Below are 14,306 nucleotides of genomic sequence, written 5' to 3' on the forward strand. Positions count from 1 at the left end.
GCACCCCCACCCTGCGGCTCCTGTGGCCTAACCTATCTATGATCGGCTTCTACAACAAGGTTTCTTCACTTTGGGAGCAGCTGGCCCTGTCTGGGTGCCTGGCTGTACCTCCCCAAGTGCATTTACCCTACTTATCTGATAATAGGTGGAATCTGTGTCATGAGTTTCTGAGTCAGAGGCTCTAGTTGCACAATTGAGCTTTGATCATGCAGACCCTTCAGTTCTTGTGTGCTCGGGGAGGAAGGGGAGGAACAGTGCGCCTGCTCCTGAACCCTGACGCTGTGATTCAGCCCTGGGCTCGGGTCAGATTTCCCATTCCCAGTTGCCCCTTCCAATCTTTTCATGCTATCCAAGACTCCAAATGCAGGAGTGGGGTACATCTCAGGAGTGGGGTCTTTTATTACTGGCCTGTGGAGAGCGGCTGGTGGCGGGGGTGATTGTATTAGTCAGGACACTTAATTGCAATTCAAACTGACTTAAGGAAAAAGGGACTTTTATAGTCCATGTAATTGAAGAGGGTGGGTTTTAGGCATGGCTGGGTCATAAATCTGTGTTTCTTCTCTGTGATGGAGTCACTCTCAGGCAAGCCCTCTCCACTTGGTAGCCTTACATTGCACTGTAAAAAGAAAGCTTCTCTTTTATACAAGCTTCTGTAAAAGTCCCAAGGCTGATGCTCATGGGCCTTGATTGGTCAGGCTAGGGTCACATGTTCATCTCTGAACCAATCACTGCAATCAGGGGATAGTGCACACATTAATTTCCTAGATATGGAATTTGAGTCCATTTCACCCAAACTTCAGGGACTGAGAGTGGGAGAGGGCAGTTCCACAAAGGGAAACCAGAATGCTCTTACGAGAGGAAGGGGAAATGTACACTGGGTAGGTGGAACCAGCACACATCCACTAGAGGCACTCTGCATTGACCGTCACCAACAAAGAGAGAGGTGACAACATGTCACTTGACATGAAAATGGTGGTGACTGTGCATTCACTTCCTGCAAGAGGACTGGGAGAATAACCACTCAAGTGTCAGGTTCCAAAGCAGGGAAGGAGGAGGCACAGTGGGAACCACCAGCGCCCATGCCCCTAAACATCCATCCGTGTACCATCTTGAGTGCCTGTGCCCTGGAGCATTTTCCTGAGAACATGAACCCTCAGATACTGGTTGGTGCCACATGACAATCCAAATAATTTATATCCCATTCTGGAGTCTGCTGCTTATGAGGCCTTTAAGGCACCCAGCTCATCTTCATCAGTGGTAGACATCTGTGAGTTTGAGTCATAGCACTTTCTAGTGCAGATAAATACCCAGAACAAGGACATCATTAGGAGCTATTATAAAGCAATGTTTTGCACTAACTTCTGCATATAATGTTCACTGCCTCTGTGCTGATATTACCCAGTGAAGGCTGTTACTTAATGATTCATTTTTATTATCGTTATCACTGTCTCAAGGATCATCTAATTCATTTATACCGTACTTGTTGCCGTAGAATCTAGATGATGGTCCTCAAGGCTGGGCCTGACTACCACATTGCTTGGGGTGACCCAGGTTAGAAGGGCTGCAGCCATTCTGCAGAGCTTCTTCAGAGCCCCTATCAGAGCTCACATCACACAATATTGTAACGTTCCCTACTAAACTGTGAGCTCCTTGACAACAGGCACTGTCTCTTTGATCCCCAATCTCCCCTGTACCCAGCATATTATAACACTCAATAAATGTTTATAGAATAAGTGTTATGCTTAGTGATTGCAAAACAAAGAGGAATAAGATGTGGTCCCTAAGCTCGAGAAGCTTAAAGCCTATTAATTACAAAAATAACAATACTAATTATGGCACCAGCTAATGTTAACCAAGTGCGATATGCTAGATACTGAGCTAAGGGCTCTGTATGCATTATCTCAGTTAATGATCTTGACAACCTCCCCCATGTTGTATGCTATTACTACCCCCATTTTACAGATGAGGAAGCTGAAGTTTCTGGACTAAGCTAAAGTCACATCATTTGATATTGGTGGAATCAGGGTTTGAAGCCAGGTCTGCCTAATTATAGTGCATGTTCCTAACACTAAAATAATGCTACCTCTATAAAGGCAGGATCAGTAAAAGGTGGGGGAAGCTGGAATAAATTAACATGCAAGGGATCAGCAGAGAGTTCCTAAAGTCAGTCACATTGACAGCAAATCAAATCATGTGTAAAGATATTAAGCTGGTCCAATTTTTTAACTAGTAGGGGCCTTTGAGGCAGGAACAGAAGATCTAGAGATGTCTCAGGGACACTGTGTGAAGACCCGTGGCAACGTGCCTGGGCATAAAATCAGTGAGCACCTGCTCTTCTCCCTGGTTTTTCTCTAGACTGGAAGAAAGGCCCAAAGGGAGGAAGTGTCTGCATGCCTCACTAAATATGGGGGGAAAGAGCAAGATAGATAAGGACTGCTCCTCCAAAGTTTATTTTACATTCTCCCAGAATGCGAAGAGAAATATCACAATCTCATCGAGAAATGGAGACCAGGGACCACATCTGTTAAAACTGTGCATTTGTAACTTACCCTAAGCAGTTCTTTCTGCTGCTCTTTGTCAGCATCCCCATAGAGATCTGGGCAGGAGCCAGAGGAAAGGACAGAATAGGAGTGACAGCCCTTCAGGAGGTCAGGCTGGGAGGAGGCAAGTAGAGTGGGTGGGGCAGCCTTCCAGGAGGAGAGAAAAGCAAAGTGAGGGATTCCTTGAGGGCTGTGGCCAAGTGAAGTCTCTGCTGAATATAAGAAGCCTTCTTACCAAGCCAAGAGTGGGATTTCTGGAAAGGACCTAAGGAAGGAACCAACAATGGCTCAGAGTTAGGACTGTCCATCATGAGTAGGCCTGCAGAACTGTGGGAAATGTCTGTTAGTGCTCAACAACCAAACTGTGGCCACATGATCTTCTTTCTTCGTTCAACAGACAGTGGTCGTGTGTGGATGTGCATGGAGGTGCTACGTGTATGCAGGTCATGGGAAACCTGGAAGAGCAATTTTCTCACTGGGAATCTTGTGTGGGGCATAGATGAGTAAATTGGCAAGGGTGATACTGTGTGAGAAGACCCCCAGAGGGGCAAGCAGAGGGGGCTCTAGGATCATAAGGAAGATAAAATTACTAAAGAAAAAATTATTTGTTAAAGCAAAAAGCATGTATGATGTGTGTTAGAGATGGTAAGGAAGACTTGATTCAGGGAGGGTACTGCAATGAGGTTTTGCAGTAGGGGGGAGAGATGGGCTCAACTCTGAATGCAACAGGAGAAGCAGGAATTTATACCAGGAGCAGGGTAGGGGCTAGTGGCTGGAAAAATCACTAAAAGGAAATGTCAGGGGTAAGGTGGGATCTTGGCTAAACTGACCTAACAGGATTCTTGGGGAAGACAGGAGAGGGTGATCAGACTCCACCTGGGAGATGGTGGATGGGGGGCCTGATCAGATATTGAGGGTGGGGATTCTGGCTAACCTGACTTAACAGGATTCTTGCTAAAACTGAATAATGCAGAGACAGACACGGAAGTCCAAAAGTCAAGGTCTAATTGAAAAAAAGCTCGGAAGAACCTGAGTAGAGTTTGGTCAAGCAGAGAACCTTTGTCAATACCTACCCCGGTCCTGGCTGGAAAGGGCTGAAAGGCCTTTGAAAAACCTGGCTGGGTTGAACTTCAGAAAGTTGAGTAAGCACCGAAAAATAAATAGAATTTACCCAGGGGAGGTATGGCAGTGGGAGCAAGGTGTCAGAGGGGACCTTGGGAAGCACTAAAAGCATGGCTCAAAATCAGGGAGTAAAAGAGAGCATGACATTTCTAGGAACTGCAAGAAACTTGGTCCAGTTTGTGTTCAGAGGGAGAGGTGAGAAGTGGCAAAAGATGGCCCTGAGCCAGCCACCCTGAGAGTTTGGACTTCCTCCTGGAGCCAGTGGGGGCCTCCATCACTGGGTTTTCCTTCCAAGGGAGTAAATGATCAGGACCTCTTCCAGGGCTGTCTGGCAGTTAGTGCCACAACGGCCAATAATAAAAAAGATGCCAGCTCCTTGAGATGGCCATAAAAACAGAGTCTTGGTGTCCCAATATTATTAAAACCTTCATAGGCTGAGAAGATGCATTTTGGACTTGAAAGCATGTCAAAAATCACAGAATTTTTCAGGTCTAATTCTAGCTCAGTGGACTCACCTTAATGGCACCTGAGAATTACCTGGGAAGTTTTAAAAGAAATATTATACTGGTGCCTGAGCCACCCTCCGAGACTCTGATTCAATCGTCCGGGGTGGCGCTTTTTAAAGCTCCCCAGGGTATCCCTGTACAGCCAGGGTTGAGAACCACTATGGAGCACACAGCCTAGCAATGTTAACTGTTGAGAAGGGAATAGACCCCTCGCCAGGTACTCCAGCCGAGATTCTAGGTCAACATTGCAAACTTTCCCTGCAGATCTTCAAAAGCTGGCTGTGGCAACTGCTGAGACTTCTTCGTGGCTCCCCCTATTTAGAGACAGACAAAAAAGGACCCTGTTCCAAAGCCAACATAAGGCAGCTGGAGAGGGAGGAGCACGTCACCAATCCCTGGGCACCACATCACCCCCTGACCATGTTGTCTTTGCAGCACTAAGGAGCTTTGTCAAGGATTTGTTTTCACCTGAATTTACCCGGAAACTCCAAGCCGGCCTCATTAGCACATTACTCAGGCTCACCCAGTCCCACACATCATCTTCCTCCCTACCCCCACCTCCAGATCTTTTTTCCCATTTGTCCGTATCTTCAGTGCAGCTGGGTTTTATTCCCTGTGCCCTGAAAAGCACATTTTTGGAATGGAAATGCTGCTGGAAGAAAGTAGGTAGCTACAGGCTTCTGCCCATCACCCCTCATTGCCCTCCCCTGAAATGCCATCCGTCAGGAGCACCAAGCGACAAGCCCTCTAGATACTTCTCAAGACGCTGCCCAGTTTTGTTCCTTCCACACTGAGACAGCAAATCGTTAACTCAGAGCCCCCGGGTTGTTTCTTGCAGCAATTAACAGCTGCCCTGGTGTTAATTCCCCCGATCAATAGCCCCTCACGCTGCTGCTCTTACAGCTCGCGGCTTCTGGCCTCCACGGCACATTTTGAAAGTAACTTGATTGGGGCGTTGAGGCTGCCGCACCCCAGGAAAGACCTCCCCAGGCTTCCTGAGAACACCAAGTGCCCCTTAGCGAGTGTCATGGGCCAAAGGACGGGGTGAGCAAGCAGGGGGCTCCACCCACCTCTTCCAAGTCAGCTGATGACTTGGGAGACAGGAGGAACCAGCAGCCCCTTGGGTTAGTCACGAAGCTTTCATTTTTCTATTTAGGCTTTTTTGCAATTTTTTTTTCCTGTTTGTTTTGAGATGGCTGTATTTTTCCTTCATCTAAAAAAAGACCCCTCATTCAAATCAGTCCTTTTTTTTTAATCGATAGCCATGGTTTCTCATTTCTTGCCCATGTTGCTTCCTCCAGCTCCCTGTGGACAGAATGAGACCCGAGAGGATGGCAAAATAATCCAGTTGCCTCCCTGCAAGACAGGAGCCTGGATCGTGCCAGCCATCATGGCCTGCTACCTTTTAGTGGCAAACATCCTGCTGGTCAACCTCCTCATCGCTGTCTTTAAGTGAGTGCCTCCTTCAGAGCACTGGGGATGGAGTGGGGGCACTGGAGGGCATGGGGCTCCAGAAAGCGGTGGAGTTGCTCACTTGGTTCTCTCTGGTCCCTGTTTCAGCAATACCTTTTTTGAGGTAAAATCAATATCCAACCAAGTGTGGAAGTTTCAGAGGTATCAGCTCATCATGACTTTCCATGAAAGGCCAGTTCTGCCCCCACCTCTGATCATCTTCAGCCACATGACCATGATATTCCAGCACCTGTGTTGCCGATGGAGGAAACACGAGAGCGACCCAGACGAAAGGGACTATGGCCTGAGTAAGCTTCGAGTGACAGCCCCCTGCAGCCACATATCAGAAATCCCTACCGCTTCCTGTGGGCAGTCGTGCAGGGCCACGCGGCCACCTGGTCCCTCCTGCCTCCTGCAGACTGCCGACAGCTCTGAAGACTAGGGAGAGAACGGGAGGGTACGCTCGCCGGAGAAACAGTGCTGGAAAGGAGACTGTAGATGCTGGAGTCGAGCATTCTTAGCCTCACATCTTTCTCAGTGAGATAAAACTAGTCTCCAGCAGGGCTATTTTAGCAACTTTATAGGTTCTAAGTGTCTTGCTTTCCAGAGGTCCTACCACAAAATATATCAACCACATATCCATGTGCTGCCAATGTTGCATTGTATCTAATTTAAGCATTGTTACAGGAGTGGAGTGGAGTTGCAAGTGACTAGGTCTGCTTTTCCATGATCATTTCTGGATCTATGATTTTTTTAGGTCTTAAACATTTTCCCAAGTCTCAGGGGTTGTGCCTATATGACTTCTTGAGGAGACCAGCCCTGCCTTCCGTTATTCGAAGGATGAAACAGAAGACCGTCCACCATCCACCTTCCAGTTCAGGGTCTCGAAAAGGAGGTTCCCTTGGCATTGGGGCAGAACAATTCTCCATTGTGTAGGATTGTCCCACACATGGCAGGAGATTTGGTACATCTGGCCTCCACACGTTAAATAGCAATAGCTCCTGCACCTTCTCAAATGTCCCTTGAGTACCACCCACAGTTAAGAACCCTTGGGCATCCAGCCCCATACCAGCCAGCTACTACGGTTTCTCAAGGTGTGTCAAGCAGACTACCTACACTAAATCTACTCAACAGGAGCCTCTGGATTGCAGCCCAGGAATTATCTCCAGGTGATCACTATTGCGTCCAAAGTTTGAAACTGAAGCCACTTCATCAACTGCTTCTCTAAGTGTAAAGTTTTAACAACTTCCCTGACATAGCAATGCCCAGCTTCTTTCTAGACATTAAAATAGGAGCATTGGAGAGGACCGGGAATTCCAAAATTCTCTATTTCCATCTGAAACACAAATTTACACAAATAGAAAGCTTAGGGGGAGAAAAGACTCAAATTTCCATTGAGTTTTTTCTACAGCTATATCAATTATGAATTAGGTTACCTGCTATTAACGGAAAACCAGACTAATAATAACACAAATAAATAAAATTTTATTTTTCTCGTATAACAAAAAGTGAAGAAGTAGACAGCCCAGAGCTCAATGGTGTCTCACTGAAGTCAAAGACCCAGAGTCCTTCTATTTTTAGGCTCAGCTCTTCCTTATCACACTGTCTTGTCTCATGGTAGCAAAACAGCTGCTGCACTTCCAGTCATCACGTTCATGTTCAAGGCAAAAAGAGGGGAAGTGAAAAAATGTAGAAGGCAGCAGCCACCTCTCTATAGTTTATCAGAAAAGCAAAATCTCTTCCCAATACACCACCACTCCCTGCAGCAGACTTCTTTTGTTTCTTGAGCCAAACTGGGTCTCATGATTGTTGCCAGCTTCAAGGGAGGCTGGAAATGTGTGTACTGGGCTTTGCAGCGTCAGTAGTGGGAACAGGGATGGGGGGATGTGACTGCAAAAGGGCTTTTAGTAAGGCCAGGGAACAATGTCTGCCACACTCCTTGGCCTGGACATTGAGCTTTTAAGACACCTCCATTCTTGGCGTAGCCTCTCTTTCCTTGGCTTTGCTATGTTTTTGGCCTTACAACTTGAATAATTCTAATCGGCCCTGGCAGTAAACCAGGTATGTTCAGGTGAACTTCAGAGACTCATCATGAGTCTAATGCCCAGAGAGAGGACAGTGACGCAAGTTGCCTGACTAGATCTGGATTTAGTTTGAGACTAAGTAAAGAATCTAGGGCCCTTTTGCTAGCCTTGATTGAAATTAGGGATGTCATTAGGCCCACAGATCAGATGCCATCGCTTTTACTTCTCTGCCTCATATCTCATTTCCTTTCCACAGAACTCTTCATAACTGATGACGAGCTCAAGAAAGTACATGATTTTGAAGAACAGTGCATCGAGGAATATTTCAGAGAAAAGGATGATCGGTTCAATTCATCCAATGATGAGAGGATACGGGTGACTTCAGAAAGGTGCGTTCCCTGGGCATACACCTCCTGGAATATTTTATGCCATGGCGCGCTTTATCAGTTGATTTTGTTTACATGCCACAAAAAACAGAAATCCCTCTGTTTATTTTTATTGTCCAAGAAATCATCAAGCTTATGAGAGAAGCGAACATTGTCTGAAGTGTCTACAGGTGAAAATCCCAGACTGACAGATCGTAGACTTCTCAGCAGGCAATAGGAGCCACCCTCCTAGATGCTGGAGATTATTGAGTCCAGGACAGGGCAGGAGCTGCTGGCTCAGACCAGAAACTGGAAACTTCTAACCCAGACACAAACCAAGAGAGACCCACCCAACTCAGGGCTCTCCAGCAGGTTTTTGTTTCATGTGGATCCCTGAGCATCTTCTCCCAAAGCATAGATGGTCCAAGTGCTTGGCTTATACGGTGCTCAATACCTTCTGAATAAACAATAGCAAGAGGCTTGTGAACTAGTTAGAATAATGGTTGATGGTTGTTTGTTTGGGTTTTTTTTTTTTTAATTCGTTTTTTCTTCTTATAGAACAAGATAAAAGCAAAGAAATAAAAGCAGATTTTTCTACCCAGTGGTTATATACCTTTAGATCTCATTGACCAAATAGTTTTGTGGATCAGGAGGGCTGCAAGAAAAATCTCAAAATAAAAAGAAGAGAATTCTTTAAATTTAATAAATCTAGCTTTATGCAAATGAACTTACATTTTCTTATTTCCTCATTTTGCTGTAGACTAATAAAAATTTCATTCCAGGCTGGCACATTCAAAACCCAGCATTTGGGAACCACTGTTCTAAAGGACACCCAGAGTGTTAGACAGTGTTGGTGTAACTTTACAATTTTAAGTATTTGCTATATAAAGATGGCAGAAAAAAAATTATAAATAGTGGGAATAGTGGGAAAAGGTATAATATATTGATGACTTTAGTCAATATGACTCAGACTTCTAAGATTTGAGTCAGTCACCTCTAGTTTTTATGAAATGACATTTTGTCTGCTTCCCCACTTCATGCATTCTTAGTGGCTCTGCAGAAATTACAAAATGGCATTTTTCTGTCCCTAGCCCTTTATTTCTTTAAAGAATTCAGCCTAGATAAGTAGGTATGTACACATACTCCACTGAGTGATTGCATCCATAGGTTCTCAGCCAATATTAATAAAGTTTAAAGCCATGCACAGATTTTATATGCATCTGTCATTGCAAAATAGAGCATTTAATGATGATGTGGTGTGAAGCAATTTTCTGGTAAACGGAGGAAAGAGCTGAAAATATGAAGATCTTTCTCATTCTGAGGTCTCGAAAAAGCTATTTATTAATGGACACAGAACCATGTGGTTCCCAGAAAATTGTGCCACATGGACACATTGCCATTGCGCAAACGTATTTCCAAAGCATATGTCCAGGAGACTTAGGAATACTTTTTGAATTCAGAAAGCCACAGACCTGGGAGGAAAGAAAGGTCAGGAGGGAGTGTTCAGATGCAAAGAAGGCTTTGCCTCTCTAGGGAAGTAGAATGAGAGATGCAGACACCAGCGCATGTGAACATATTGTGACCATGTCATCAATTCCTTTTGGCTGGAAACAGAGAGGAACTATAGCACCTTCACCTGAGCCTCTCACCCCACACCTGCAAACACTTCCAGGAGACTCTTCCCCAAGGCTCCGTTCCTCTCTGGGTGGACACAGAGACCCACCCTTCAGGAGGGTGACCAAGATGAGCAATTCCCAGAAATCCAGGACAGAGTGTAGGCCCACCCTCCCTGCGTCCTAGGCATTAGCTGGCCTTCTGGAGTAATGGGGGCCTGGAGGATAAAGACGAACTGACGACCAAGCCTGGGGCCAGAGAAGCAAACCCAAGCCCAGGCCTCATTCCACTTCTGTTGCTTCTGTCTATATTTGTTTGGGATTTTGTTTCTGTTGGTGGTGGTTGTGGTTTGGTTTGTTTTGGTTTGTACATTTGTAAATGTACCAAAAAATAACTTCTTTAAACACTAGAATTGCACTCAGCACAACAGAAACACCATGAGGTGTATGAGGAACAGAGATCTACCAAGGGAAGAGCAAATCCATATTATCCATCTCACACACTCTAGGACACGTCCTTTCTGAGTGAGTGGCAGGTGAAATCACCTGTCCTATTTACATTCAATAGATAGATAGATACACAGAGAGACAGAGAGATGACAGACAGTTGATAAGTAGATAGATGATAGGTAGAGTGATAGATCAATTGACAGAGAGATAGTAGATAAGTGATAGATAATAGATAGATAATAGATAAATAGATGATAGATACATAGATACTTGGACAGATAGGTGATAGATAGGCAGGCAGATAGAAAGATAGATAGATAGATAATGTATATACATACATTTGGATAGGTACATATATTTAATTTACGTAAATTAACGGTGCACATTCTATATAGGATATAGAATACTATGTAATTCTCTCTTCATGTTAGATGGCCCCAATACAGAGATTGAAAGTCAGAAAAATTATGAGCTGGCTCTTTGCTTTACTAAAAGACTTGGAGAAAATGGTTTCTTCACAGAGGGAGCCCTATGCTCCCCATCCCACCCCCCGCCACCGCCTTTAAAATACAATTTATTTATACAAGTTATATTTACATAAGTCTTTTTAGAAATACAAAGATGCTTCCATAATTATCTATTTAAATGCATCATTATTAAATCTTAGTTTTACACCCAAATGGTATGTAAAGAGCTCAATACAATATTCAGGAGATCATTACCACCTCCGAGGAACTTGATTCTGAAAATTCCTTGTTTTTCCCGTTTTTTATATAGCAATAACCCTGATGCATCTCAAGCAATACGATTTCAGAATATAATGAGTTAATTGAGCAACCAATGCCCTCCACTTTATTTGGGTCAATATCTAGCTAATGATAATTACATTAAAAGAAACAAATTTTTAACCTCTTAAGCTGTATTGGTGACTGGCTTCTTTTCTGAGGATTTTTGGGCTCCTGGCTGAAGATAACCAAACCTAGAAGTCTGTTCCATCAAATTCCATGCTCATTGTCCTTTTACAAGCTCACTTCTGTTTCAGTACATGCTTACCGGGCTTTCACTGTGTGTTAGGCAATGTGGCAGGCCTTGAGCACCCACAAGGCAGAGCCTTGTCCTCAAGAATCACACAGTCTCACTGAGTTCCAATGCATACCCAAAGCAGGAACAGCCAGAAACATCTACCCCAGCAGTTCTCAAACTTTGAGGGCCTCCATCTGGAGGGCTTGTCACAACACAAGCTGCAGGGTATCCCTCCCCATACCAGTTTCTGATTCACTACATCTGGGATGGGGCCTGAGAGTTTGCACTGCTAATAAGTTTCCAGCTGATGCTGATGCTGATGCTTCTGGTCCAGGGACCACATTTTGAGAACCGGTGATGGAACCCAATGGACAGGCTAAAAGTCCAGAGATAGCAGAGGATGGTGCAGAATTATTCACTGTGGAGCACATAAAATTTGGCACCTTACATTTGAAAAAGGTTCTGGATGACATTGAGTACAGATTACTCGTACCCAAAGCAGTCGTTTCTCCTGTACACCTGACCAATGGTGATTTAACAAACATGTACTGAGCAGCTGGCATAAGCAGGGCCTGGGTCGGGGGTGGTGGGGAGGTATAAGGACTCTGCTTTGAAAGAACGTGTAGTCTCGTTACACCTAGCCTCTGTGTGAATACTTCCCAGGAAGAGGAGAACGTGCCTTAGATACCAGTCTTATGAATGAATATAGAAAAAAATGAAATTCTTTTCTCTCTGAGGAAATATTTTACATATGTGAAGATTACTGTCATCTCCCTACTTTGCTTTGCCTTTTCCAAACTAAATATCCCAAGATTCTTTAACTACTGATGATGCATGCAGCTAATCTCCCACTACGCTGCTCATTTCCTCAATATGCACTATAAATTGTCAACATCCCCTTCCAACGTGATACCTAAATGGAAATTAATTCTGTGTTGTAGTTAGAACCTAGATTTAATTCCTTTATTCATTCATTTTCTATTTTTGAGTACCTACTATGTGCTGAGCTAATACTCGTAGATTATAACAGGACAAGTAGTTCTTTTCATGTTATAGGGGAAATACAGTATAATGGAAAGGTTTTAATACTAATTCTGCAGTAACTAGCTGTGTGACCTTGAGCAAGTTACTTAACTCCTCTGAACCCATGTCTCCGTCTGTAAAATGGAGTATTAATTCCTAATTGTAGAGTATTAAAACTTACTGAGACAACATATGTGATGTTATGCTTTCAATAAGTGGTGGTTACTTTTATTATTTCATCTGCATATATTATTTGCTGTAAGATTGCATTGCAATCCTAGCAGTCAAGTCACATCTTTGGTTCAGAGTGAGCTTAAAATTAATTCAAATCAGGGCTTTTTCACATGAGCTGATTCACATATCCTCAAATTTCTTCCTGTGAAATGTTTGTTTTTAACCTAAAATCAGGACTTAACATTCATCGCTGTGAAGTTTTTCTTTATTTTTTCCCCTTTGGCTCATTATTCCAGCACTTCAAGGGCTCTTTGGATCCTGTTTTTATCCTCCAGTGTATTAATTTGTCATCCTATCCATTTTATGTCATTGTTTGCTGGATAAGCGTACCTACTCTGCCTTCAACATAATTCACCAAAACTCTCACCAGCACCAATCAGGTGAACTGAGACAGACCCAAGACATTGCCCAATTCCAAAAAAGACCTTTCTTGACACCATCAGCCCACTGTTTTACCATCCCTCATCTGATTAATCAGCCAACCAAGTTTCCACATTTCCCTAGTCAGCCCAGTGTCAACCTCCCTGCTTAGATCAAATGTACTTAATCACAGATATGGTGCATCTTTGTCACTCTCCTGGTCTAAATTATCAAAAAAAGGACAAGATTAATATTGAGCCTATGTAGTCACCTGTTAACTAACCCTATCTTTTTAAAGTCCTCAAAAGATGCCTACCTGAGATATTTGCTTAATTACCTACCATTGTATAATTCTGCCTAGAATTTATGTCAAATTCCCAGAATTCCCAGAATCCAAGAATGCTGAATATCAGGAAAACATTTTCCTATCTGTGGTCTCTTGGCGTTTCTCTTTGTTTCCCTTTGGTTTTTATAGATTACTTACATTTTCTGGTGAGGCTAGTTGTCTTCTTAGCTGTTTCGGTTTTTTTCACCATCCTTTGAGTTTCCTCTGATGGGCTCCTGGCTGTCAATTCCTTGAGCTTCCAGGAGCAGGAGCCATTTCATCTCTCCAGGACCTTGTTGTGTCTCTGCTGTGATTGCCCCCCGAGTTATCCTAAAATGAGCCATGCAAGTCTGGAGATGAGAAAGAGGGAAAGAAAAATAAAGTGTTTCTCCCTTACAACATCTTCCTTTGCACAGTCCCTCTTTTTTTTCTTACTCAGTCACTTCCCATATCTATCTCCTCGTGGATTCCTATTGATCCATAAATTCTTATCATTCTTATCTCCATTTTGTCTCCTGAGTGGTTTGACCACAGTCAGCCCCTAGCAATTACAGTCGTGATCCAAAACTCCTGATTTGTTCCTCAGAACTATTTATATCTGTGATGCATGCCCAGTTACACTTAACTTTCCGAGAATTTTTTTTTAAAGATTAAGGGACACACTCTAGTTATGGAACAAACATAGAAATTTGACTCGAGGAACTTTTATTCTTTTGTAACTCCTACATTAAGCCGCTATCAGTTACATCCTTGATCTAAATGATCATACAGTTTGATGGTTAAATGCATCCAGAATTCTGGAAGAAAATAGATGAAACAGCCCAATGTTTTTTAATCCAAGTCTTACATTCTAAGGCACCGCAGAACCAACAGGAGAGTTAAGATTTGGTTAAGAATAGTTCCTTGGCCCTGTTCCAGAAGGCCTCCCTTCCCTGGTTCCATTCCCCGAGGAACCCCGGGGCCACACTTCTTCACTTTTGAGGCTCCCACTGAGCACCTTCTGCTTTCTGGAAGGAGTCTCTTTCTATTTAGACCTCCTCTCTTCGGCCCCTCTCCTTGGGCTTCTTAGTTTCTATATCCGGTTTACTGCCCACCACCAGGCTTTGACACTTCCGTTGCCTCTTGGTGCCTCAGTTCTGCCTATCACCTGCTAGTTTTCTCTGCAGTGTTGGATTCTGGGGCACTGTTGGAAGGGAGGTGGGACACAGGGAGGGAGGTCCCCACAGTGCAGGGAGATTTTTCACAATCCTCGGACCAGCGATCACATGC

General features: G+C 43.9%; 1 protein-coding gene and 1 long non-coding RNA gene across 20 annotated transcripts in view; one reads left to right on the plus strand and one right to left on the minus strand.

Annotated features, from left to right (window-relative positions):
- Positions 1–14,306, plus strand: part of TRPM3 (transient receptor potential cation channel subfamily M member 3) — a 797,927-nt gene that overhangs the window by 776,261 nt on the left and 7,360 nt on the right. For all 11 annotated transcript variants that reach the window (XM_070495625.1, XM_044756724.2, XM_044756721.2 and 8 more), the window contains 3 exons: positions 5,470–5,620; positions 5,729–5,928; positions 7,901–8,033. In XM_070495625.1, coding sequence (XP_070351726.1) covers positions 5,470–5,620; positions 5,729–5,928; positions 7,901–8,033 — 484 coding nt within the window. The remainder of the gene's footprint in view (positions 1–5,469; positions 5,621–5,728; positions 5,929–7,900; positions 8,034–14,306) is intronic.
- Positions 1–14,306, minus strand: part of LOC123280126 (uncharacterized) — a 163,000-nt gene that overhangs the window by 51,758 nt on the left and 96,936 nt on the right. For all 9 annotated transcript variants that reach the window (XR_011497334.1, XR_011497338.1, XR_011497333.1 and 6 more), the window contains one exon: positions 13,197–13,387. This is a non-coding gene — a long non-coding RNA (uncharacterized lncRNA). The remainder of the gene's footprint in view (positions 1–13,196; positions 13,388–14,306) is intronic.

This window comes from Equus asinus, chromosome 23 (genome assembly GCF_041296235.1).
Source record: "Equus asinus isolate D_3611 breed Donkey chromosome 23, EquAss-T2T_v2, whole genome shotgun sequence".
NCBI classification, from domain to species: Eukaryota; Metazoa; Chordata; class Mammalia; order Perissodactyla; family Equidae; genus Equus; species Equus asinus.